Source organism: Scomber japonicus, chromosome 23 (genome assembly GCF_027409825.1).
Source record: "Scomber japonicus isolate fScoJap1 chromosome 23, fScoJap1.pri, whole genome shotgun sequence".
In the NCBI taxonomy this organism is placed as follows: Eukaryota; Metazoa; Chordata; class Actinopteri; order Scombriformes; family Scombridae; genus Scomber; species Scomber japonicus.
In genome coordinates this window covers 20,153,771-20,180,558 of record NC_070600.1, presented here as the reverse complement: position 1 = coordinate 20,180,558, position 26,788 = coordinate 20,153,771, and the positions used below count along the sequence as shown (strand labels likewise).

The 26,788-nt window shown below is 38.0% G+C and overlaps 2 protein-coding genes across 2 annotated transcripts in view; both read right to left on the bottom strand.

Annotated features, from left to right (window-relative positions):
• Positions 1-6,026, bottom strand: part of dgki (diacylglycerol kinase, iota) — an 86,185-nt gene extending 80,159 nt beyond the window's left edge. The window contains exon 1 of the mRNA XM_053314177.1: positions 5,800-6,026. Within this exon, the coding sequence (XP_053170152.1) occupies positions 5,800-6,026 (227 nt within the window). The remainder of the gene's footprint in view (positions 1-5,799) is intronic.
• Positions 6,027-13,607: 7,581 nt separating this feature from the next.
• Positions 13,608-26,788, bottom strand: part of creb3l2 (cAMP responsive element binding protein 3-like 2) — a 39,699-nt gene continuing 26,518 nt past the window's right edge. Inside the window, exons 2-12 of the mRNA XM_053314156.1 lie at positions 24,931-25,177; positions 23,751-24,004; positions 23,575-23,653; positions 23,098-23,300; positions 22,498-22,644; positions 22,003-22,061; positions 21,598-21,666; positions 18,959-19,058; positions 18,489-18,618; positions 17,324-17,558; positions 13,608-16,524 (exon numbers count right to left, since the gene is read on the bottom strand). Coding sequence (XP_053170131.1) covers positions 16,449-16,524; positions 17,324-17,558; positions 18,489-18,618; positions 18,959-19,058; positions 21,598-21,666; positions 22,003-22,061; positions 22,498-22,644; positions 23,098-23,300; positions 23,575-23,653; positions 23,751-24,004; positions 24,931-25,177 — 1,599 coding nt within the window. The 3' untranslated portion in view covers positions 13,608-16,448. The remainder of the gene's footprint in view (positions 16,525-17,323; positions 17,559-18,488; positions 18,619-18,958; positions 19,059-21,597; positions 21,667-22,002; positions 22,062-22,497; positions 22,645-23,097; positions 23,301-23,574; positions 23,654-23,750; positions 24,005-24,930; positions 25,178-26,788) is intronic.

Sequence of the window (26,788 nt, the reverse complement as noted above, 5' to 3'; positions counted from 1 at the left end):
TATGTATCTTGATATAATTACTGGATAACTAACTGAGTAACTGTTAATGGACAAAGTCTGTTTTTAGGGAAAACAGACTTTGTCTGTTCCCCCCCCCCCCCCCCTCTTCGGTGTGTGTTCTGGCAATGTAACGATCGATACACACAGGTGGAGTTAATTATAGACGTCCAACACCTGGCGCAGCAGGTGGATCCCAGCAGGAAGTTGTCTGTTTTGGGCTAATTCAGAAAATGACCACCTTACAGATCCAAACATTTTGTGGCACCAAAGAAAACAGGCCAGATATATTCAGATTTGTATCATTGTTGTGCTGTTATCACCTGCTTGTGTGTTTTTCTCCTGTACCCACATGTTGATGTGTTTTCACCGGCATGTTGATGCTTGAACGCTGTTTGCTGGACTGAGTTTTTATTCATGTGGAACTGAATCGCCCTACTGGAAAAATTCACATTTAAGAGGGTTTGGTTGTAGGTTTGTGCTGTTCTCACCGTGTGCTCCATGCTCTATATATGACCATGTACTTTTATTTATTCATGTTGTTGTAATTTGTATCATCATTCTGATTTCTTTTGTTTTTATTCTGTGTTTTTTCCCTCTATGTGAAGCACTTTATAAAATGTCTTTGTAAAATTATACCAACTTCCACATCAATGTTAGCTGATTAATATTCTTTTATGTGTGTCTTGTAAGGTTCCTTGAGTGCTTTGAAAGGCACCTTTAAATAAAATGCATTATTATTATTATCATTAAAGAAGCTGGAACCAGAGAGAGTTGTCTGGGGCTCTTTCAGCCATCAGACTGTACAACACCACAGCTCCCAGTGCCTCCCACTCCCACTAAAAAGACTGATGCTGACCTTACTGTTCAATCCCAGGAACATTGCACACTTGTATAATATATTACAGACTCGCTAACATAACGGTAGAGAGGGCGTAACATATTTAAAATGATGCTCAGAAACAAAGCTCTCAGTACCTTTACCTTACCTCACCTTAAAAACTTAATAATTTATTATTTTATTTATCATTTATATCTTTTTGGCTAGAAATATTCTGTCGACTAATTGTTGCAGCTCCAAAAATCACATAGAATAAAAAAAAAAAGCCAAACAGAGTTAGATGAATCCTGCTCGTTGATTTGCAACATCGCCCACAACACTTTAAATATGAATTATTAAATATTAACCCTTTAAACAGGAAACATAACCCAGGACATACACACATTTATACATTTTTTATACCTTCATAACGTATCGTGGTGGAGATACAACTCATAAAATCCAAAATATACAGAATATTTCTTAAATTATTTGTGGAAATGTTTACTTAGGTGCAAGTGAGATGCCTGGTAACATCAAAGTAAATAAAATCATTTTCACATGTCATTTTCCACTGAGGGGTCAGGTAGCGACATGGTTTACAATCTGGACAAAATTGGGGGGAAAATACTTTAAAATGGGACGCTGACCGACCGACGAGGGGGTGGGGGGGTGGCTGCAGCAGATAGACAGGAAGTGGCTGGAAAAACAAGTTACTCACTCACTAAATGACTTACTGTACAGAGCCGAGTCGTCTCACTGCTGGACGAGCTAATTGATATAAAGTGTCTTAGAGTCTTTTAAATGGTTTGCTGACTAACTGGTGGGCATGACACACACACTAATACACACTAATACACACACACACACACACTAATACACACACACACGGACTGAGGTCATAAAGGCAGACGGGTGAGAAGTCTAAGAATAGATAAAAGGAGAGGGACATTATTCTGGGAACACACACACACACACACACACACACACAAACAGACAAAGTGTGACGAATGTCTGGCAGATATGTTACACGTGCATTACTCTCTGCCGTAAAAAAAAACACACACACACACACAAACACACACACACACACACACACACACACACACACACACACACACACACACACACACACACACACACACACACACACACTGCCTTTGATGTTTGACGGCATCATTTCGCTCTTTCATATTGCCACATATGGTGATTCACTTCTTGGCACTGGCCACTTCAAAGCTATGCAAACTAACCTTCTTCTTCTTCTTCTTCTTCCACAAAGAGAGGAAGATTCACACATTACCCTCCTTCACTGAGAGAGGGGGGATGAGGGGGGGGGTGTTTGTACGTATCCGCAGCCTCATCCGAGAAGGTCAAAGGTCAAAACAACACCGAGATATGCCAGTGTAAAGATGCAAAAGCTACACTTGGGGGGAAATGGGCAACTAATATTTATTCAGTGTAATTAAAAAGAAATCCCACTGTGTTAAAAAATTAACAAAATAAAAGTCAAAAGATTTAATTCCACTGTGGTCCAAAAAAACTTTAAAAAAAAAAGACAATGAAATGCATAAAAATGTCAACTTCAATGTGTCGACAGCAAAAACAGTGGCGGCATTTTCATCTGAGCCAAATTCTCTCCAAATGAAATGAATCCAGATTTTTTTCTTATGAAGCCGTTCACATGGGAGCGTGTTGAATTAACGAGCTGCAGAGCGGAGGCTGACACGGTGGAACATTTGATTCCCCCCGAGCTGTAAAATATAAGTAATGATTATTTTTTATTATGAGTTAAACTGGTGGTGATTTTTATAAAATTATTATTACTCACTGATTCATCGTTTTGTGTATAAAAACATCTTTAAAGAGGCGAAAGTCTTGAAATAACATGTTGAGTCCGACAAAAAGCTGATTGTCTCACATGAATGTAAATATATTATACATTACATGTTAAATTAATCATGTCACTTCCACTGCTGATCTTATTACAGTCCCAGATTTAAACACATTTAAAAGTCACATGCTGATTTAGCTGCAGTTTCTTTGTTCAGCTTCTTGAGTTAAAATGTACATTAAACATCAATGAAGGGCAGCAACTAACAATTATTTAGTCTATAAAACATCATAAAATAGTAAGAAATGCCCTTTACAATATCTTAAACCCTACAATGAAAACTTCAAATAGCTGTTTTTGTGCAACAAACAGCCCAAAACTCAAAGATAATCAGTTTATTATTCATGATTAACAAAAACAGCTAATCCCCACATCTGAGAACAATTTTCTTATAAGGAACTATTCTAATCATTCTCTTTTGGATGTGACTCAGTCATTAAAATTGTCGTAGATTAATGTTCCTGTTGATAAAGCGACTTAATTAATTGATTAATCGTTGTTCATTGAGATAAAAAGGTCCTGAATCCAGTTCTTTACCAGTTTAAAGCTGTATTTATGAGCCTGAATCCAGTTTAAAACTGTATTTATGAGCCTGAATCCAGTTTAAAGCTGTATTTATGAGTCTGAATCCAGTTTAAAGCTGTATTTATGAGTCTGAATCCAGTTTAAAGCTGTATTTATGAGCCTGAATCCAGTTTAAAGCTGTATTTATGAGTCTGAATCCAGTTTAAAGCTGTATTTATGAGTCTGAATCCAGTTTAAAGCTGTATTTATGAGTCTGAATCCAGTTTAAAGCTGTATTTATGAGCCTGAAACCAGTTTAAAGCTGTATTTATGAGTCTGAATCCAGTTCTTTACCAGTTTAAAGCTGTATATATGAGTCTGAATCCAGTTCTTTACCAGTTTAAAGCTGTATATATGAGTCTGAATCCAGTTCTTTACCAGTTTAAAGCTGTATTTATGAGTCTGAATCCAGTTTAAAGCTGTATTCATGAGTCTGAATCCAGTTCTTTACCAGTTTAAAGCTGTATATATGAGTCTGAATCCAGTTCTTTACCAGTTTAAAGCTGTATATATGAGTCTGAATCCAGACTCGGGTAGGAATGAAATGCATTGTGGGTTATCGTGTTTAATGCTGTATTTTCGACTATTTTCGGCAACACTTTTACTCCTGCAGTTATAAATTTGGGAGAAGGTGAACCAGCTGCGGCACAAACTCCTGGAAAGACCTCACTTAACCAAAGATGGTGTGTCCTCCCTCCCCAGAGGAGAAGGAGAAGGAAGAGCCCCTCCTCCCTCATAAATGATAATACAATAAAAGTGAAATAGTGGCGAGTCCTCCCTCTGTAACGTCTTCACCTTACATGTAACTCAAGTGAGCGATCATGTGTAAAAGAAACAAAACAAAAAAGCCTGCACATCTGCCAAAAATGAAAAGTAATAACAAAGAAATGAGTTATAATGGATTTTAACACCGTAGATGCCTTTCAGTTTATTCTGTTTAAACATATTTGACATGAATAGGTTGTTAATTACTGGCGGAATTAAAGGCTATGTGTGAAGCTTCCTTTACATATTGAATTGGGTTTAATTCACTAAATAATAGATATATTATTGTGCAATATGTTGTTTAAATGAACACACAAGGATAGAGAGAGACAACACAGGACTGGACCTAAACTATGCACTATCACTTAATCACCATACTAGTCTGAAGATGTACAAATATTTAAGGCTGTAGCTGACTGTTAGTTTCATTATTGATTCATCTACTGATTATTTACTGCAGAAACCAGTAAAAAAATACCTGTTGTAGTGTCTTAAAGTCCAAGGTGATGTGTTAAAATGTCTGATAAACAGTCCAAAATCCAAAAATGTTCAGTTTGCTATCAAAAGTTTAAAATCCACGCATTTGCAAAGCTGCAACTAGCAAATATTTGACATTTTTCTCATTAATAAATTGATTAAAGCCATTATATGATTAGCATAATGATTGCATGTTTCTTCTTCATGTTGTCTTCCAGTACAGTAAACTGAATATCTTTGGGGTTGTGAACTTTTCATCAGATGTCATTTTGGGTTTTGGGAAGCGTTGCTGAATATGTTTCACCATTTTCTGCTATTTTATACACCAAACAGCTAGCTGAGATAATAAACGACAGACAAATTGAGCCTTAAACTTATCAACTAATTGTTACGGCTTTACAAATATCCACTTGTCTTCTCCGTGCTGAAGCTTTGAGGCAGCTGTGGTTGGGATCTTTGGCGGTTTTGGATACATAAACGGTCGATTTATCTTCTACCACAGTGCCCCAAATCAGACACAAACAAGTCAATCACACACAGGCAAGTTAAAATGATTGATTTGACCTCCAAATGCAGATTATGTACAGACACAGACACACACGCACACACACACACACACACACACAGTTAGATGGATGGATGGATGGATAATAGATGGATTGTGGCATCTGACAACTAAAACTACTGTGTCAGTGTGTGCGTGTGTGCGTGTGTGTGTGTGTGTGTGAATGCCAGCAGCAGCCTGACACCCCTGTGCGACTGGCAGCTGCTGCTGATAGTGAAAACTGGCCAGAGACCAAACACACATGCACACATACAAGCCACACACAAGCACACACACACACACACCAAAAATCAGATCCACCCCACACACCCAATACAACAGGACTACATCACTGTTGTGTATGAAAAATTGTTTTGATCCATCACTGTCATGGACTCAAATGCTGCTGCTTTATGTGTGTGCGTATGTGTGTGTGCATGCATATGTGTGTGTGTGTGTATATATCAGTGCCATGCAGTGAGGCTGTGAGGCATGTGTGGCTATATGAGCATTTATCTATTAAAAACTAATGCAATAATCTCTAATGTCCTGTAAGCTTCCTCTAGCTTACAATGCAATGCAATCCTAACAATAGCACACAACGAAAATGCATGACTGCCACAAGAATATGATCCAAACCAGTGGGAAAAAAATACGCACAAACAGATGAATAAACACAACCATTATATCCTTTCACTGACTTGTATCCTGCACCAGCATCCTCCCCACTGCACTCACCGATACGACGTCTGTTTTCTGAACGCCAGTGTTCTTAATTTCTCCTCCAGTGTCTCCTGCTCGATGTCGGGCAGGCTGCTGAACGTATCGCTGCAGCAGCCGACGGCAGCCTCCTCTGAGCCGGCGCCGGACTCCGAGTCGCCCCCGTCGGCTCCCAGAGAGGCCGGGCGACCGCTGAAGCCCCGAGCCGCCGGGTTGGTGGTGCGGTCCTTCGCTTGGGGGTCCATGCTGGTCGGTTCCTCCTCCTCCCTCCTCAGTGTCTCACCCTCCCGCCGCGCTGGACCCCCTCTCTACCCCCCGGCTTGAGAGGGGACACGGATGCCGGTGGGTGGGGAGGAATAACGGGACCGGAGCGGTGGCGACGTTCCCAACAGTTTGACAGTTGTGATTTTTAAACCGTTCCACCGCCCGTTTAAATACTGCGGCCAGCAACGGCAGGAGCACGCGCAGCCGCCTTGACAACAGATCGAACTGCAACTCACGAGCTCCTTCTGAACCAAACTGAAGGCGAGCGAGCTGTAAGTCAAGCCTTCGACGTCACAAGGGGAAGGTGGAGGAAGTGGGTTGCACTTCAAAATAAAAGCCGAACCTAATGTTGAACGTATAAATGCAGAAAAACTCTGTACTTTACACTTACAATGTGCAGGGTTGTGAAGGTTACTTTGGAGATGTACTAGGTTGCATGGAGCATAATTGGTGACATCATTTAAGCCCATGTGTGCTCCAAATAAGCCCACAACATGACTGATTTACAAAATATTTAAAAATATATATTGTTTTCAGAAAATTAAAAATAGCAATATAAGTATTCAGTAAGATGTTGAGTATTAAAAAATGAGGAAAAAACCCTCCTGAGCAAAAAATGTAAGTTCTGACTTCAGATGTAAGCTCCTTTGTAATAATAATCAACATTTCATAAGTAACTGTAATTCAATTACATATTTTTTTCTCAGTAACTGTAACAGATTACACTTTTACAGATATTTTGTAATAAAATTGCTGTTAAGCCATTACATCTAACTAGTTACTCCCCAACACTGACAATACAGCATATTTATGGCCACTATAATATGTTTACTAATATTAATATTCTGTTGTTATTACGGCTCAGAATGCTTAGAAAAATGTAATTGTTTTATTTTGATTATTACTTTCTTTGTTGGGGTGACTTTGTAACACCAGTCTAGGGACTACAGTTGAAAAACAATCCTTTGGCTAATTGTCATGTTTTACAGCAATATTTATTAAAAATGTATAACTCAGGGGTGAAAATGAGCCGTGAAGGTCCCTATTCAGCCACCTTTTAACCTCTGCAATCAAGTTAGTTTGTGAAGTTTTTATTAGAGTCAAATTTATTTAGGAATATGTATGGTGTAAGCATAATATCAACTAAAATACTTCCAGCATGACAACTTACTTTGACTCATAATCAAGACAGGGGTAAAAAATGCAGGAGCCACATCAAAACCAATTACCAATTCACTTTTTAGTATTTGTTAATAGTGAATCTGATCATACTATTACCCCAAAATGTGTTTAAATTGATTTATGCTTTCTTGTTTCTTCTCATTATTATTATTATTATAGTATTTATTATTATTTGGTATTTTATTCCTATATTTTGTGTGTTTGTGCTTCTTTTATATCTTATCATTTCCTTTCATGTAAAAAGAAAAAAAGTGTTACAATGACAATAAAACTTTGAAACCAGCAAACATCACATTTTGCCCTTTCTTACAAAGCTTTTACTTTCATAGATGTGAAAGGAAGTCATTAATTTGATGCTGTTTGACTTGACACAGGATTTATAAACTGTTAGGGCAGCGACAACAAACACCTTCCGTGTGTTCAGCACTACAACTAACTGCACCATCCATCATCCATCTGTATGTTTGTCTATCTGTGTCAGTCTGTCTATTCATCCATCCATCCATCTGACCCATGGGACGAGCAGTGTGGCATTGTGGGATATTCCCTCTCCTCCTCCTTTCTGCAGCATCATCAGTCAGAAAGTAGGGCAGAGGGTGAGCATACATGCACAAACACATGCACGGTGTCATTATCTCGCTCTCTAACACTAATCACATGCACACACACACACACACACACACACACACACACAGGCAGACAGACACAGACACAGTCCATATGCTCTGTTCATGTGTGTCAGATCCCTCATAATGATTCTGTCACGTTATTATTGCTTCTAGTAATTTATTTTATTGTAATTTGCGTTAAATCTGCCCGGCTGGACAGACATCATAACATCAGGCCACATCTGTCGGCCTCCTTTTTCACTTGGTTACACTGAGCCACAAGGTTAATCAAGTCATTACTGACCTTAAGTTGGACTTCCTGTACTTTCTTTCCCTGCAGGGGAGCATCTGTCTGCATTATACAACTGTACTGTAAATGATTTAAAGAATCGTACTAAATTTACCCACTATCATGCAATCAGTGTAATAGAAGTCATGACATGTAAGCTTTTTTGCTCAGTAGACATAAAATGATCAGATACAAGTGGCTTTAAATCCAAAATATCCTTAACAAATCGACTGCATATCTATCAAACGTCATATGTTAAATCCTCATATTGAAACACTCAAGCCGAGTGGTTTTGTTCTCAGTTCTTTAGCCTTTTTGGCAACAGAGATGCTTTTCAAACAAAGCTCTTAGCTGATAAATGAGCAACAACAAAAAGAAACCAGCTCACTTACCTGTAAGGTTTCTGTCAGCGGGCCCATGTGCCTGGACTCAGTCGAATTTCCAAGAAAATACGCAGAAGAAGTGAACATTGTTTTATGACATTTTTCCATTTGTACTGTAACTAAAATAGAAAGATGTAACAACAGATCTAAACACCAAGTGTAGCTTAGTTTTTTCAGCTTTGCTTGAGACAATTCTCTTCTGTTTAATCCACAAAACGCATAAAAAATGATCATTGATCAGAGGTGGAAAGTAACTACATTTACACAAGTACTTCACTTAAGTACAGTTTTGAGGGTCTTGTACTTAACTTGAGTATTTCCATTTTATTTTATACTTCCACTCCACTACATTTATTTGACAGATTTAGTTACTTTTCAGATGAAGATTTGACACAACGGATAATATAACAAGCTTTTAAAACAAAACAAAAATCTAATATTTGAGAAAAAGTCCAAAACCTAAAAACATATTTGTGTATCAGATGTTTTTTCTTCTTTCCTCTCCCATTAATCATCTCAGCAGCCCTCACATTTATCTGCTGACCCTTTGGAGGGGCCTTGACCCCTAGGTTGGGAACCACTGGCCTAAACTAGCTAACTGTATATAAAGTAGTATAAACTAGTTAACTGTATATAAAGTAGTATAAACTAGCTAACTGTATATAAAGTAGTGTAAACTAGCTAACTGTATATAAAGTAGTATAAACTAGCTAACTGTATATAAAGTAGTGTAAACTAGCTAACTGTATATAAAGTAGTATAAACTAGCTAACTGTATATAAAGTAGTATAAACTAGCTAACTGTATATAAAGTAGTGTAAACTAGCTAACTGTATATAAAGTAGTATAAACTAGCTAACTGTATATAAAGTAGTATAAACTAGCTAACTGTATATAAAGTAGTATAAACTAGCTAACTGTATATAAAGTAGTGTAAACTAGCTAACTGTATATAAAGTAGTATAAACTAGCTAACTGTATATAAAGTAGTATAAACTAGCTAACTGTATATAAAGTAGTGTAAACTAGCTAACTGTATATAAAGTAGTATAAACTAGCTAACTGTATATAAAGTAGTATAAACTAGCTAACTGTATATAAAGTAGTATAAACTAGCTAACTGTATATAAAGTAGTATAAACTAGCTAACTGTATATAAAGTAGTATAAACTAGCTAACTGTATATAAAGTAGTGTAAACTAGCTAACTGTATATAAAGTAGTGTAAACTAGCTAACTGTATATAAAGTAGAGTAAACTAGCTAACTGTATATAAAGTAGTATAAACTAGCTAACTGTATATAAAGTAGTGTAAACTAGCTCCACCTCCAGCAGCTACAACAGTAACATGCTGCTCTAACACTGATGCTTCACTATTAATAATCTAATGATGTCATATATAATAATATATCACTACTTTTACTGTAATACTGCATACTACATCACTCATAATACTGCAGTACTTTTACTCAAGTAGGACTTGACTTGACAATAAAGGACTTTGACTTGTAATAGAGTATTTTCACATTGCTGTATTGGTACTTTTACTTCAGTAAAGCCTCTAAATACTTGTTTCACCTTCCACCATTTCTCCTTTAGAAGTATGGTCTAAAATATTTCTCATTCTCCCTAAGCCCAGATGAAAAGGATTTTTTTTTTCATTTATAATTTACAATAAACTGCTCCCACCCTGAATCAAAGCATGAAATCAGATTGCAGCTTCTTCCTCTGTTTACTTGCTCTCTGTAACGCATGTTTCATCACACGAGTCAGAACGTCCGCTCTGTTATTCAGTTTTATGACAAACAAAGTGCGCCATCACTGCACTTATTGTTGCTGCGTTACTATGAGACTGGACTGTTATGGAGCTGTGGGACTGTGTATTGTCTTGGGACTGTCAGGCCAATTCGTGCTACTTATTATGAGGTGCTGCCACTGATCTATTTTGGGATCCATGTCATGTTGGAGGAGATAGAGGCTCCTCTATAGGCCAGCGTGTCAACCATGAGGCTCCGTTCTGCCTTAATGGAGTTTAGCCTTAACTTAATTTAAAGCTGTGTGTGTGGGGGGGGGGGGGGGGGGGATGCTTTGAAGCTCACAACATATGATGACAATCTACTGACAAGCTTTTAAAAAATAATTGAAAACTCAAAATACAATTATGTGCTGTTGCAGAAAGTAGAAGTACAGCAGCAACAAAACCACATCACTGTAACAGGAAGGTAATGAGAAGAAGACATTGTCACTGTATTTCTGGTATTGTGTTATACTTGTAGTGACCAAAGTACAACTCCACAGTGCTACAGTATAAAAAAATGCAGCTTTTTGACACATCAGCGTCTTCATAATATAAAAAAGGGCCAAATAAGACTCATGCTATGCAACAAATGTGCTCTTTTTACTGCTGTATGGTACAACAGTTAGGTCATAAATGCTCAGTAGTGGAAGAGGTACTGAGATTTTTTACTTAAGTCAAAGTATTGGCATATTAGCATATTATTGGGACGTTAATACTGTTTTTTTTTTTGTTTTTTTTTACAGGGTTATGGCCGCTAACACAATGAAGAAAAATACTCCATTTAATCGTTAAACAGGCAGGAGTGGAAAATGAGATGTTGTTTTTATTTACTTTTTATTTAATTTGATGTTACTAGGCATTTGCACCTAGTAAAACATTTCCACAAATAATTTTAAAAATATTTTGTATATTTTGGATTTCATGAGTTGTATTTCCACCAGGATACGTTGCTCCTATTACGGTAGCCTATTAAAAAAATGTAAATATGTATTTATCTCCTGGTGCACTTTGCCTGTTTAAGAGTTAAAATCTTACTTAAGTATTGGCATATTATTGAAATATTAATATGATTTATCGACATGTACATGTAGCAACACCTTTACATTGTTAAGATTTAGCTCATTTTAACAGCATAGTCTAATCTAAAACAATGCATGTGTTAAAAATTGATTTAAAAAGTAACTATATAGGCGTAAGATAAATGTTATAATAGAGTATGACGTACAATATTTCCCTTTTAAATGAAGCGGAGTGGAAGCACAAAGTGGTATAGAACAGAAATGCTGTTATTTACTTAAATACAAGTACCTCAAAATTATACTTAAAACCTCTTAACGCACGCTGTTCCGTCTACGGAACGGGACGGATGTTAGGAGGTAGCCACAAGTTCTTCTGAATGTTTTAAACACCAACCCTTAAACATGTATATTCATGCCGTACATCGTTGGAAAGCTTTGATTGTCCTGATTCATTCAAGACCACTCACGACTTATATGGTTGCTCACAGCCGTAATAGTATTAGCGGTTAGCTCGGCTAGCCCCTGAGCTAAGTAAGAAAAGCTATAATGCTACATACCTTCAAAGTCTTCCCTTTATCCACAACGATCATCTTATGACTCAGGACTTTCTGTACAGCTCGCCAAGTATCCATTCTTGTGAAATATGAAATCCGTTTCCATAAAACCGGAATATTTTCCTCAATATGTCCATGTATTTAGTCCAACACTTAACGTAATAACACAAATAACAAACCATATACGGTCCGTTTACGTCATTTCCTGACCTGCACGTCCATCTCAGAGTACACGTGACTAGATGTTTACGACCGTGAGCCTCTTCTGCTTCTGACGACACCACACACAAGCCAATCGGTGTTTAGGTTTAGGCAGTACATTTGTAAAAACCTCTGACTGTTTTATGTTTGTGTTTTGTTTTTTGTTTTTGTCTGTTGTGTTGTATGTGTTGTTTGCCATATTGTCTTAATAAAAAAAAAAAAAGATGTGAGTCTGACCTCATTGTGTCTATATCCTGCTGAGAGGTCCCTGAATGTCTGTACACATGTCATTGTAAAGGCAAACCTATGGGCGAGTAAACAACCCCATCATTGTAACCTCTGCCACTCTTTGTCAGTAAGTCACAGAATCACACAGACACTTTTACAAGAATCCTGAGAGTGTTTCCTTTCCAATGATACCAGACACATCTCTGAGTCTCAAACTATGTGGGATCTGTGCTGCTCACAACTTGGGCATGTCGTTTAGGCTAACAGCATAAAAAACAGGGGCGTGTGTTAAGTGGTTAAAGTCCTCCACTCCACTTAAATATGTTGGTGGTGTTGATTCCTGTCATGATGAATGTTTGAGCTTCACTTTGCATACTAAAAAATAAAAAAGTACCAGTGCTTCAGTGTCGGCCCATTTTTGTGCCTTATCAAATTGTACCAGTTTAAGTACAATTGTGTCCCCTGCAAGACATAAAACAGCAGGAAAGCATGGGAACAATAAACTCCACAGTGAAGTGAAGGAGACATGTATTTTTAATGAGGGAGGAGCAATAGATGTCATTTTAAGGATTTTAATGTGGTAATTTTACTTTTTTTTGTGGATAAACCATATCAGACATACATTATTGTTCCAGACAGAAGGAAGGACAGGAGGATGGAGGAAAAGAGGAAGGAAGTAAGGAGAGAAGGAAGGAAGGAAGGAAGGAAGGAAGGAAGGGAGTAAGGAAAGGAAGGAAGGAAGGGAGGAAGGAGGGAGGGAGGGAGGGAGTAAAGGAGGAAGGAAGGAAGGAAGGAAATGAGTAAGGATGAAAAGAGGAAGGAAGGAAAGAAAGGAGTAAGGAGGGAGGGAGGGAGGAAAGGAGGCAGGAAGGAAAAAAGGAAAGGAGTAAGGAGGGAGGGAGGGAGGGAGGAAAGAAGGAAGGAAGGAAAGGTGTTAGGAGGGAGGGAGGAAGGAAGGAAGGAAGGAAAGAAGGAACAGTCAGCGAAGGTGGGGTCAATTTGACCCGGGAGGACGACATGAGGGTTACAGTTGAATATTTTTAATGGAAAAAACAAGTCAGACATAAATTATTATTCAAAGCAGTAAAAAAATATATTTTTCTATATGTCTGAATCATATCTAGGAGATATCTTATGTTAAGTTAATTTCCATCATCTACCGTCTAGACAGTGTTTCTTTACAATGGTGCATTCTTGAACCATAACCAACCAATTGTACCATCAAAGTAACTTGAAAGGGAGGCGGACTCAAAACAGATCACACACACAGTCACAGGAAATATGCTTTTACTAAGGAAAATACTTTATTCATTTGAAAGCAACAACAACAACAACAACAACAACAACAAAGAGACAGGAAGCCGAGATCAGACCGGCTTTACACAAGAGCAACGTTGAAATTAAGTCTGATTTTGGAAGAAGAAGAAAAAAAACTGGCTGCTATACTTTCAAGTCTAAACTAGAGCAGAGGTTTTTTTTTATTAATTCCACAGAAATTTAAAGATAAAAATCAAAACTGTTGTGTGAAACTGGGTGTTTCCCATGATTTCTTGCCAGCAGTGAGGAATGTAACGTAGTTTTGACTTATCAGCACTAAGACATGATGGAGACTTCCTCAATGCAATAAAACAACATATCTGACAACAAATCTTTGACCATTAAAAAAGCCACTGATCTACAACACTTAAAATATGAGACTTTGACATATAAGCTTACAAATCTCATTTTCTAGCCTCTAAACTGGGCTAGGACTGAGTTTAATTGACAATTTGATTCAACCTCAGCTTCTCTGGGCTTCATTAAGTTTCATTAAATCAGTGGATATTACTGAATGTTCATCATATTTGTGACTGTTTCTATTTACATGAATATACAGAGTCAAAGATTTCTGTAACAAACATGAAAGAGCATATTTCATCAAAGCTCAGACATTTAAAAAAAACTCATCTTTAAATCTGTGATGGAAATGGACAGTTAAGACATTTAAAGCCATGATCTGTAATTTAACAAACTAAACCAAACAGCGAGCTGTGAGGCCGAGGCGTCGTACGTTCATAATTTATCAAACAACGATTGTTTTTTTATAAACTACAGACACATTTTTAGACTTTCTTATTTATTAACAACTCATATTTACAAAAATATAGATATTCTTTTTTTTTTAATCATTTCTGGGAAGAAATTTTGTTTTTTGGCAAATGCTGACAAAAGATAGATAAAGATAAAGACTCTCAAAGCTGACAAAAAGTGAAAGTGTGCAAGGCAAAAGCATCTCAAGATTTACAAAAGAAAAAAAAAGGCCTTTAAAGTTTAGTGCGGAGACTGAAATTGTATGGAACGATCAAACCATTCAAGAAGAGTTTTGACATATTTGCTTTCTTGCCGATGATTACATAAAAAAAAGATTGATACCAGTAAATGTGAAGCTACAGCAAACTGATTGTTAGCTTAGCTTAGCTTGTTAGCTTAGCTTAGCATAAGACTGCAAACAGAGGGAGACAAGTAGCCTGACTCAGTCCAGAGGAAACAAAAATCCACCTACCAGCAGATATGAAGCTCAGTGATGAATCAACACTTTGTATCTCGTTTGTTTTATCTGTACAAAAAGAGTAAAACTGCTAAATTGTGGTTTTACAGAGGAGTTATGTGGAAGACTATTTCTTAGCCTTGGAGCAGTGACTTCCAACTCACAGCCTCATGCTGTTGTTTTTGTACAAATTAAACAAATAATACATAAATAAAGAGTAAATTTGAGAGCTTTAAAAATCATGATTGGTGTTTTTTTCAACCTTTGGACTGAGCCAAGCTAGCTGTTTCCACATGTTTCCACTTGTTTTTACGCTAAGCTAACATACCAGCTTCACATTCAGCATACATCTGGAGAAGAAAGCACACGTCTCAAAATGTCAAACTATCCCTTTAAATAAAAGCAACACTACGGGATGTGTTATAGTCATTCTGAGGTGCAAGTCTGCTGCTTAACTGCATCCATCAAACTGGTCCAACAGTTGTCCAACCTTGTAAATGAAGCCAATTAACATGTTTTTTTGGTGACTACAATTAAGTAGTCACCAAATAGTTTTGCAGGACACTATAAGTCTCAAATATTTGACTCCTGACTTGCACACAGTGACATCATGCAGACAGAAATAAGTCAAAAAAATGTCTGAAGCATAGCTAACAGGGTCCGCACATGGCAAATATAAAAATCCACACTTTGCTCTTTTTTTTGCAGATGCTCGTATTTGAGTATTTCAGTATTTACAAGCTTTTATTTTGTTTTTTTAGCGTAGCTGCAGCTGGAGATCAGTCAGAACATCTATAAAATGTCCTGTGCAAGATGATATTCACTCTCCAGCTACATGAAACACTTTCAAGACACATTTTCATTCGTTTTGCAGCCAATTTATGAACTTTTTAAAATCTACAAATTGTCATTTATCTCAGATTTTTCCAAACAAAGTGCAGGAACCCCGAGCTAAGCCACAAACGCAAGACACACACCAAAAAGGCAGACAAAGAAAAAATATTAACAATATATATATATATAAAAGAGTAACAATAAAATAAAAACACAAAATACAGTATGGACACAAACAAGTATCAAAATGGGATGTATGCATTACTGGAATGGAATAAAAACACTTAATATTAAAAAGAAATACAACTACAAAGACAACAAAAAGTTTCTATAAATATAGAGTTTCTCGTCAGTGTCCTGTAAAAAGCCTCACATGTCATATTTTTTAATAAACTTTAATAAACTGGAATAAATGCCACATAACATTATTCACTAGATCGATTTGATGGTGGGTCAATTACGACAACAGATAACTAAAATGTGTAATTTGTAGAAAACTATTCAGTGCAACTTTACTTCAGAAATTAAGGACAGCCAGTGCCCTGATATTATAATTATAATAATTATTAATATTTCTTACTATTACAGTGTTTCTGATTGAGTAAAGATGGAAGAAAAGGAAAAAAATGACCTAAAACAATCAACAGTGGGAAATATGAGGTTTGCTCCAGGACACTGAACCATGCTCTAGAGAGAGAGAGAGGGAGGGAGAGAGGGGGGAGGTCAAAGGTCATCACAGGGTTGAAGGGGTGAAGGTAAGGTTTAAGGGGTGACGTGAGCCTCAGGAGGTCTCATTGACCGTTCGCTCCAGCTCTATCACTTTACTACTGCTCTCGTTCGTCAGCTGCTCCAGAGACCTGAGAGACGGAGAGAGGGAAGGGACAAAAGACAAAAACAAGACGAGTGAGACAATATGTCACATTTATCTGATCTTTACCTGCATAATGAGATATGTGAAGCTTTTAATTAACAGTTCCTGTGGTGGTTTTTAAGATTGAATTCAATTTAAATTCAATTAAATTCAAACTGTATTAAGGACACCATTTTTTTTTTGCATATTTTCCTCCAGTCAAATTGAATAATCAACATTTTTTGACCATTATATCTGCAAATAGACCATTGTATCTACATTATATCTGCAAATAGACCATTGTATCTACATTATATCTGCAAACAAACCATTATATCTGCATTATATCATTATATCATTATATCTGCAAATAGACCATTATATCTGCAAATAGACCATTATATTTGCATTATATCATTATATCTGCAAATAGACCACCAGTCTGCAAATATGGCTGCACATTGCTATACAATAACAATGAGGGTAGGGAGGCAAAATCATTTCAATTCTGGTTTTCTGTGGCAGCTGTTTGGCAGGCACCTGAATCCAAGATGACTTTTAACTGGAGTGATTTTTTTCCCCCATGGAAACATCGAGCATTTCAGCACATTGAGGGCTAATTGTATCTACTGTTTTCAATCAATGACTCAATCAATCATACTTTATTTATATAGCACCTTGCACACAGGTTACTGCAGTTCAACCTGCCTCACAGTTGATTCACAAGCTGATAATAAGACGGAAGAAAAGGAACAAAAATAAAGACGTAACAGGATTTAAAGCTACATGAATGAACTCTTCTTTACCTGTGCAGGTCCAGCAGCAGGTTTTCTGATGTCTGCGTATCGTTGTTTTTACTCCTGAAGGGTGGGTGTGTCTCCACCCGGCTTGGCTCCTCCCCGAGTTTCTGTTGCTCTGAGCGACGCCACGCCGCCATGACGAGAGCAGGCGTGTCCTCCCACTGTTCGGGATATTCTCCGCCCAGCCCGAGGAGGTGCGGCTGCTCGTCTTCAAAGGTTGATAACAGACTTCTCGATTTAACTTTAAAAAAAAAAAGAAAAAACAATTTAAAGTAATTCATGTGTATTTTTTGACTATATTAGTTTCTTCTACATCAGTTAAATGTCTCTTTCTGTATTTTAAAAGAGTATAATAAAGTTGTTTAAACTATTCAGACTGCACACACCCAGTGGCACCAGAGCATCCCACACACACACTTCATCAAACTGTGTAGCGCCACATGTTATCATCTGCCTGCTGGAAAACAGTTTACAATGTCTGTTTGTGTGTAAATGTGTGTGTGCGTGTGTGTATGTGTGTGTTTGTGTGTGTGTGGGCAGGACAGGGACTGGAAACTGAATTTGATTGTTAAGAAAATTATATCTGCTTTCTATTACAAAAGAGTGTGGGAGGTAGAAGAGAGGATGCAAGCGGAAAAGGTCAACTCTTCTAATTAGTCTCCGTTGCTGTTATTGTAGAGCTGTAGGTGGAATCTGATTATTGGCAACGTTGTAATGGGCCTCCACACTTTTATACCCGGGAACTAATGATTCATTACGATGGAACAGCAGGACAGGTCGGGGTTTAGCTGAAAAGTGACTCACTGTGTGTGTTCAAGTGTGCGTGCCTACTTTCGATAAGGCATGACTTTTCAGCAACCGGTTTTAGAGAAGGAGAAGATATCAATCAATGCAGCTAAGATGAGAACTGGGAGTCAAACTGATAAGAAATCACTGTTTCATATCAAGTACTAATGTTAGCAGTAAGAATATGTGCACATTTCATGCTGCAGTTGCCCAAAATCCAATTTTTTTTTTGGCTCCAAACCAGCTTTAGTCACTCAATGAAGACTATGAGATATGATTGAAAGCTCTGAAGCTAATGATTTGTCCTTTTTTCCCATACAATGTATCATAAATTAAGTTTTTACATGTATGTAGTATGCATGAATGTCTGTGTGAGTGTAACTACCTGTGGTTGTGTAGGACTCTTTGATGGCCAGCTGTTTGGAGGTTTGGCCAGTTTCGGCGATGGTGGAGCAAGGTGTCAGACTGCTGGGGTAAAAACTTCCCAAAAACAGAGCAAAACACAACACAACCACCTACAGACAAAAGAGAGAGGAAGAAGAGGAAGGGTGTTGACAGAAAAAAAGAAAGAAAGAGAGAGAGAGGAAGAGAGAGAGAGAGAGAGAGAGAGAGAGAGAGAGAGAGAGAGAGAGAGAGAGAGAGAGAGAGGAAGAGAAAGAGGGATAAGTAAATTATGAATCACACAAAATGCTAAGCTGCTAATGAATGTAAGCAGATGCTACCAATTCAATATTTTAATCAATGATTCATCACCACAACCCCTCCTGTTAGCATGCACGCACACACACACACACACACGCACACACACACACATGCACACGCACACGCACACTGACAAGAAACACACAATAGTACCATTAAGCATGATGACGTCTGGGTGCCAGCCACCCTGCAGGACTTGGGGACTTTGCCTGCCACCACCGCCTGTAGAGACTGCAGCTGCTGCAGCAGAGACCTGGGGAGGAGCACACACACACACACACACACACACAGGTTAGACACACACACATGTTCAACTTAACACAGCTGATGTACTCTACAGATGCACACAAGCAGGCTCCGATACGATGGAGTAACAACAGAATATAAAAGGATGAAAACCATGACATGTGCACTGAATTGAACATTAATTTATAGATCTGTGAATATTTAGTGTTTCATATCAAAATATAAACTTCATATACTTTATATCTATGTACTAAAAAAAGCACAGAAAGCAAGTGTAACTCATGTATTTATATGTGCAAATAAATCTGCTGTCTCAATAGAAAGATACTTTTGAAACTTGAGCACAATCAGCTGATAATATTTGTGTGTTTTTGAATAAATACTTAATGCAGGACTTGTAATAGTAGTCAATAAAGGTCATGAAGACATTATTTGCTCACTAAACAACATCATCTTTCATATCAGAAGCATATCAGTGTATCAAAGCACCAAAGGAAGAAGTTAAAGCCATACAATCCAACATGATATAACAATAAATTCAACAAAAGCAGGTCTTTTAGCAGATTAACAGCAATGTTCTGGTAAATTTCTCTGTAAATTACTCAGGATTTTTCTCCCCTTGCTGCTTGCTTCATTAAAAAAAGGCAGCTGAACTATCCAATAACACACTATCCAGGTGCACCAGCGTCAAACCACACACACACACACACACACACACACACACACACACACACAGACACACACACACACACACACACACAGACACACACACTAAGAGAGACACAGACACTGACACTGCTGGTTCATTTAACTTTCAGACAGTGATGATAAAGCCTACTCTTTACCACAGAGTGCAAAACAGCTGTGTTCCAGCCAGCTATATTTAACACAATGCACTCAGTGGATGCAAAACACACACACACACACACACACACACACACACACAGTTCATCCATGCATAACGAGAGCAAACAACAGTCTTTTTGAAGCAGCTCGAGCATTTTACATTAAAATAGCCTCATGATTATGCATGGATGCTAAATTGCAGCTGAGCAGATCTACAGGAAGCTTTTGATTCCGCTTTTATTTGCAAGTGACAAAAAATCCAGTCAGTCAGTGTTTCCCCGACTCATCAGCGTCACCATCATCGCACTTCTCTACAACGCTGTACAATAAAATATGACAAAAGTAAAAGAGAGAGAGGGAGGGGGGGGAGGGGGTTAAGTTAGGATATTAAAGAGTCTCAGAGGAGGTTTTGAGGTTGCACAACAGTCACGTACTTCAGCCAAAGAGAGACATTTTTAGATCTGGATCCTCCCGCTTCCTCTTTTATTCTTAGTGTTTTGATTGTCATGTTGAATATTTGAGACTGACACGAGTCAAACTTATCATCGTCATGTCCTAGAGCACCCTCCTCTAAGTCACGTCTATCAACTGCTGCTGTCTTCTCCCAAAAACTGTCAAAGCCTTTGATCAGTTCACATCAGGACTGAGTAGCAGTATGTGGATCATTCATTTATGAGAAAAAGTGAGTTTTATGAGGCAAGACTCACTTTTATAGACAATTTATTAATAACTGTATTTCTGATTTGATACAGCTATGCAGGAAAAGTTAGAAACAACCTATCTCACTTCAAGGGCTCTGTTTAAAGACTCGACTAGACGATTCATTTGCCCAGAGCAAATATTTGTCTTGGACTCAAGTGTTGCATATAGGAAGAAGATATAGAGCACCTCCAGCAACAAGAAGTATCATTAGGATATATTTTATTCTGTCTTCTGTCATCTTACTGAACAAATATCCTTTTATTAGGTTTCAGTGACTATTTCCATGATGTCTATTTGGTATTCACTGTCACTGCAGCACTTCATTATAACAGTATTATCTCATGTATTTAAACCTAAGGCAGTGGAAGCTCCTGTATGTATATATGCATGAATTTAAATTTTTCTGCTTGAATCCAAAGGCAAATTTCCACATGAGTGATTTAAAAGAAGTAAAAACTAAAGACTTGTATGCTATTCGGCAGAAAAATACAAGTTCCATACAGTAAAGGTATATAATCTCCACATGAGCTAGATAAAATACACTATACTATTTTAGCTCCAGTGCTCTGTAGTTCATGCTACTCCTAAAATAAGAGATCTCCTCACCATCACTGAGATGGCAGATCAGATTGTGGTTGTACTCTTCAGCTTCCAGGTGTGAATATGTGATGACTGTGTGAATCTGATCAGGGTGCGACTGCAGAAGAGGAGGCTGCTTCTCACTGAAACTTATCTGAATTAATAAAGGGTTGTTTTGTTTTCTTGGCATATTTAATTAAAAGGTTTTTAAAAAAAAAAGATGTACAAAGAAGGCAAAGTCCATAAAATAGATATCCAAGTTTTGCATTCACTATCAGTACTTTAGTTCATCCTAATACATATAAATAATCAACAATACTTCAAAAGGAAAAGTAATTCTTTCTGTGTAGTTAATGACCTTTAAAACACATCAACTCAATCACACAATGAGTCAGTGTGTATGGGTGTAAAGTTCTTACTTGTTTGTGCACTCAAGAGTTTCCACTTTCCTGCGTAGTTCGCTGTTTTCGTTGGAGCACGTCTCCACCCTGTGGTCAAACAGCGGTACTGCAGGTTAGTGACTGAACAGCAGCTGTCATATACACATCTTTATCTCACATGACTAGATCATTTATATATATTATATTATCTCTGTTTTTGTTTATTAAGCATATATATTGTTTAATCTTTGTTGCTCTGCACAGCTGATCATATCTAACATCATATTTGGTTCAATGTCAGCTCACACACAAAGAGAGAGACTGTATAAATCAGATTATTTCATTTGAGGAAATTCAAATGTGATTCAGTTATTTTTTACATCTAAGTCTCTCTAATTCAATGTGATGAGTTTATGTATAAAGATCAACAGGAACAGGACTTACTTCTTCTCCAGAGCGTCCATGTACTCTTTCTTCTTCCTGCGACTCTCTTGAGCTGAGATCTGAGACACAAAAAGGAAGAAACAAACTTTTTATTTTCAAAATAAGACGCAATCACATACGTTTGCTTAATGTAGGTTTGAATTGCAGTGGTTCAACTTTTGTGAGGATGTAATACTGATACTGATACTGAAACTGCGGCTGGGCCAAAAGCTGAAAGTTTCATATCCTTTAATATTTGATTTACTTCATTATTTTATATTTTATTAACTTAAACTTTAAAGCATTTCTTCATATGGCAACTTCAGGAAAGTTCACAAAAACTACATGAAATATTTCTGCACAATGTCAATACTTGCAAACTTCTAAGTACTTTTTACTTTCTGGAGAGGACATGGTCATCATTTCATAACTTTCATATAATTATACACATTTCATTATAAGCATTGACAGTGTACAATATTAATGTCAGTATATCAGTGTGACAGTAGTCTGTACCTTATTTTTGATCTTCCTGCGGATCTTTTTCAGAGCCTTCTCCTCGGCTTTGGTGAGGGGCAGTTTGGTGGGAACTGGGTAACCTTCGGCCACCAGGGTGCGACGCTCCTCCTCAGTTAGGATCAGCGGGCCCGAACCTTGCAGTTTCTACACACACAAACACACACGGAAAAGGATAAATTAAATCAATATTAAGTATTTATGACACTCAAAAAAGGTTCATAATGAGCAGGTGTCTCATTCTGGAGAAGAAATCTCAGAAATCAGACTTTCAGAATGCTTTTGAGATTGATTTTGGTGCTTAAACAGTAAAAAGAGCTTTAGAATAAGCTCAAAATGGTGCTTAATGGTCATGGGTTGTGAAGCAAAAACAGCAGGAAATTACCCAGAATTCCTTGTCATATAAACTTGTAGACATGACTTATTATTTTTCACATCATTGTTAACTGCAGAGTCATTTCTAACCTCTAAATTTCAGGTGGTCAAGGAGTTGTTCCCCCTTTTTTGTGATAATTTAACCATCAGTGTGTGAGATATCGTGTGTGATTGGTAGAGTAAAGAACAAACAAAGTGATAAAAGTTTACTTGGTCTGTACTCACATGAGGAGCGGTGAGCAGAGGCGAGTTGGAGAGGGAGGAGGGGCCGCGAGGAGACACCTTCAGGCTGCCCTGGGATGGAGCGGGGCTGGTGGGGGAGGTGGGGCAGGACAGGCTGGGTGGGGCGTGGACGGGGCTCTGGCTGCCCTCCGAGTCGCTGCCGTGGGAACTGGGAGGAGTGGGAGGCATCTGCAGAGACTCCAGACCTGAAACATGATGCTTAATTAGTCCAACTTAAATTCTTTGGGGCAAAATAAACTATTCTTGAGTGCACTTTTTATTGTAGATAATGCTGATTTAAAATAATTTAATAAGCCTCATTGCTGCTAAATCAGTTAATTTATCAACTTAAAGGCATTTTCATATTTTCACATTTTCACATACATGCTCTGACCAGCAGGTGTCGTTGTTGTATCATCTGACATGTAAGAGAAAGAAAGGGAGGAAAGGGAGGAAAGGGCGGAAAGTTTAAATGCTGACCTTTGGGTGACAGATTAAGAAACTGGTCCACTTCATGAGGTTCCAGTTTAATCTGAGGGATTATATTCTCCTCCTTTATCTGTCAAGAGAGAAACAGGTTTAAAAAAAAAGCGTTAAATGACTGAAAATGTAACTGTGGTTCATTTTAATTTCATTTTCACCTCCTGAGCTCTCACCTTGATGCCTTTATTGTTGTGACTGCTGACTGTAGTCTGAGCTGGGGAGGCAGCGGCGGTGACAACGGCGGCGGCGGCGGCGGTGGTGGTAGCGGCGGGGGCAGGGCTCACAGCGGGGCCCTCAGTTGATTGGGACCCCTCGCTGGGGGCCAGAGAGAGGGACAGGGTGGGAAGGAGAGATGGAGTCTCACACAGGAGGCTGTCCATGGCCTCATCCTGCTCCATGGGCCACTCGGATGAATCCCCGTCGGATTCTGCTGCAGAAGAAACAGGAAATACACACGGACTCTTGTTGGTGTCTGAGAAGCTACATGAGACACTTTTATACAGATTATATCTCTTTTTTGACACACTGAATATAAAAACTGTTCTTTTAACCTACCACTATTTCTTCTTTATGCCATTTTTAACTCTTAATGAACCAGAAAATTAACTTAAAGCCATAAAACTAAACGACAAAGACAGCAAAACTAAAACACTACAAAATATACATGAATTCACCATAAAGCAGTTTTTTAAGAGTGGTTTTAAAAGATGAGACAGATGAGACAGAGTTCACAGCCCTCACATATCTTCTCTATAACCTTTTCAATAGAGAATGAACCAGAAATCCTGCACACTGTAACAATAAATATTACAATAAACTTTATTTCTAACCTTTCAAAGCACAGTTACAAAGGAGTTTCACAGTAAAAACAAAACACATCTAACAGCCAAAGAGCTTCAAATGAACTAAAAGCCAAAAACTAAACCACAAAGACAGTAAAACACATTGAAAAGCTATTTAAAAAAGCTACCAAAAGAGTGACGTTAACCCTGATCTCTTCACACAGGTCATAACAAAGTCTCTATCACCTCAATCTGGACCTTTGAACAACAAGCTACGACGCATTCGAGGATCTCAAGGAGCGTGAAGGGACATAGGGCAGTTAGATATCTGATAAGTAGCTCAGGGCGAGGCCTCTTCTTAAGTAATCAATAATATCCTGAAATCAATTCTAGATAAAGATGTTATCACTCTAACATTACATTAGTCAGAGCTACTGGGTCATATTACTCAGAGTGTATCAACAAAACTCCTTATTGTGTTTCATTATATGAAGATTATGAAGTTAACTTTTTATTTCATTCATAAAAACTTCACACTTTCACACTTCCAGGAGGATAATCTGAGTCTCACCTGCGTCACTGCCTTGCTCTCCGGTCAGGTGCGACAGGGGCGACTGCGGCCTGCTGTCACCGCACAGAGAGTAGCTGTGCTCGGCGGTGATGTGAGGAGGCAGAGGTGAAGACGGAGACAGGTCGCTGCCGTCCTCGCCCTCCATAGCCTCCTCCATGCCCCCTCTCACCCCGGATAGGAAGGGGTCGCTGAGAAGCTGGCCGAGCAAAGCATCCTGGGAAAGGTCGTCCAGGAACTCGGAGAAGTGCTGCAGGAAAGAGAAAGAAAATATTTTAAGTATCTTTGAGATATAAAGCGCTAAAACATCAATTTGAACCCGATCAGACAAGACAGGAGGCCACATTCAAGGCGGAGACAGACAGATAATTATATAAAATCACGTCGTTAAGGAGTCTCTCTGTAATTACTAACTGTTCACTTTTTTTATTGCCACCTTTCTTTGAAGTTACCCCTCAGCTGCCCCTCAAGGGAAACCAAACCAGGCTGAAAATCCCAACCACTAATCAGTGTTTCCCTTTCTCTCTGTCTGTCTGTATGTGTGTGTGTGTGTGTGTGTGTGTGTGTGTGTGTATGTCTCAGTGTGGTGGTACATTTACACAACACCCCCACCCCCTCCCCCCCGCCCTCCCGCTCCACTTAATCCCTTCTTTCACCTCCACCTCCTTCTCCTCCTCCTCCTCCTCCTCCTGCAGCTGCATTCCTCCCTTCATTCCCTATCTTCCTCTCCCATCTCTCGTCAAGGTGAGCGTAGAGCATACATCCTCCCCAGCGCTCAGGTGTTATGACTGATATAAACAAAAGGCAGCCAAAGCAAAGCCCGACCGCAGATGTTGTCGATAACACCCTGACACTGGTGTCTCGGGTGTTTGTGGGTTACACACAGCTGAATTTCAGCGCTACTTTGAACATTTTCAAATACTGGAAACTTGTGGGTAAAACCTGCAATTAGTGTCCAAACATCCCGAGCACAATCATTACACCCTCATATTATGTATCTGTAGCAAAAATGTGGAGTTTTTAAGGATGAATTTCAACAAGGAGCCTCTATCAAGGACATGTGAGCTGAATATTTAAGGGGGAAAAGAGGCCAAATTCTCTGATATGGGTCTTAAATGTGAATATTTTCTGGTTTCTTTCGTCTTCAGTGACAGTAAATGGACTTTATTTGGGTTATGGATTGTTGGTCAGGACAAAAAGAGACATTTTATGTTGCATTTTGGGCTTTGGGAAATAGTAAATCACCATTTTTCATCATTTTCTGACATTTAAACAACTTTTAAAATAATCAGCAGTTTAATTAGTGATGAAAATAATCATTAGTTGCAGCCTTAAAGCAAATTATTCTTACTATGAGTTTACTTTTACTACAAATAGATGCAATATTCTAACTCTATTGGCGCGTTTATTGGCTGGTTAGTAATACAATTTAGAAAAAGGTATAATAAAAAAAGAGATAACTAATCAACACAGACTGTAAAAACATTTTTAAAAATCTATAAAATATTAAAAAAGAAATAAAAAGTAAGGAAGTATGAGTATTTTGAAATGTCAAACCTTCTTTTTGCTCAATAGTTTTGTCATTGATGAACTTCCATACACTAGCCTCTAATACATCTTTCTATATATTGAATAATTTCTGCGTATCATCATGAACTTGTGTTAGTTTTTGCATGAAACTCATTCTCATTTATTAGGTCATATCATAGTGATATACATTAAAATGGCACTAATGTACTTCCATACAATGAAAAACTGCTCAAAAGTCATCATATATATATACAGTATAAAGTTAGAAGAATATGAACAAGTACGCATGAAGTTAAATATCTTTCTACTCCAGCCTTGCTCTATAATGATT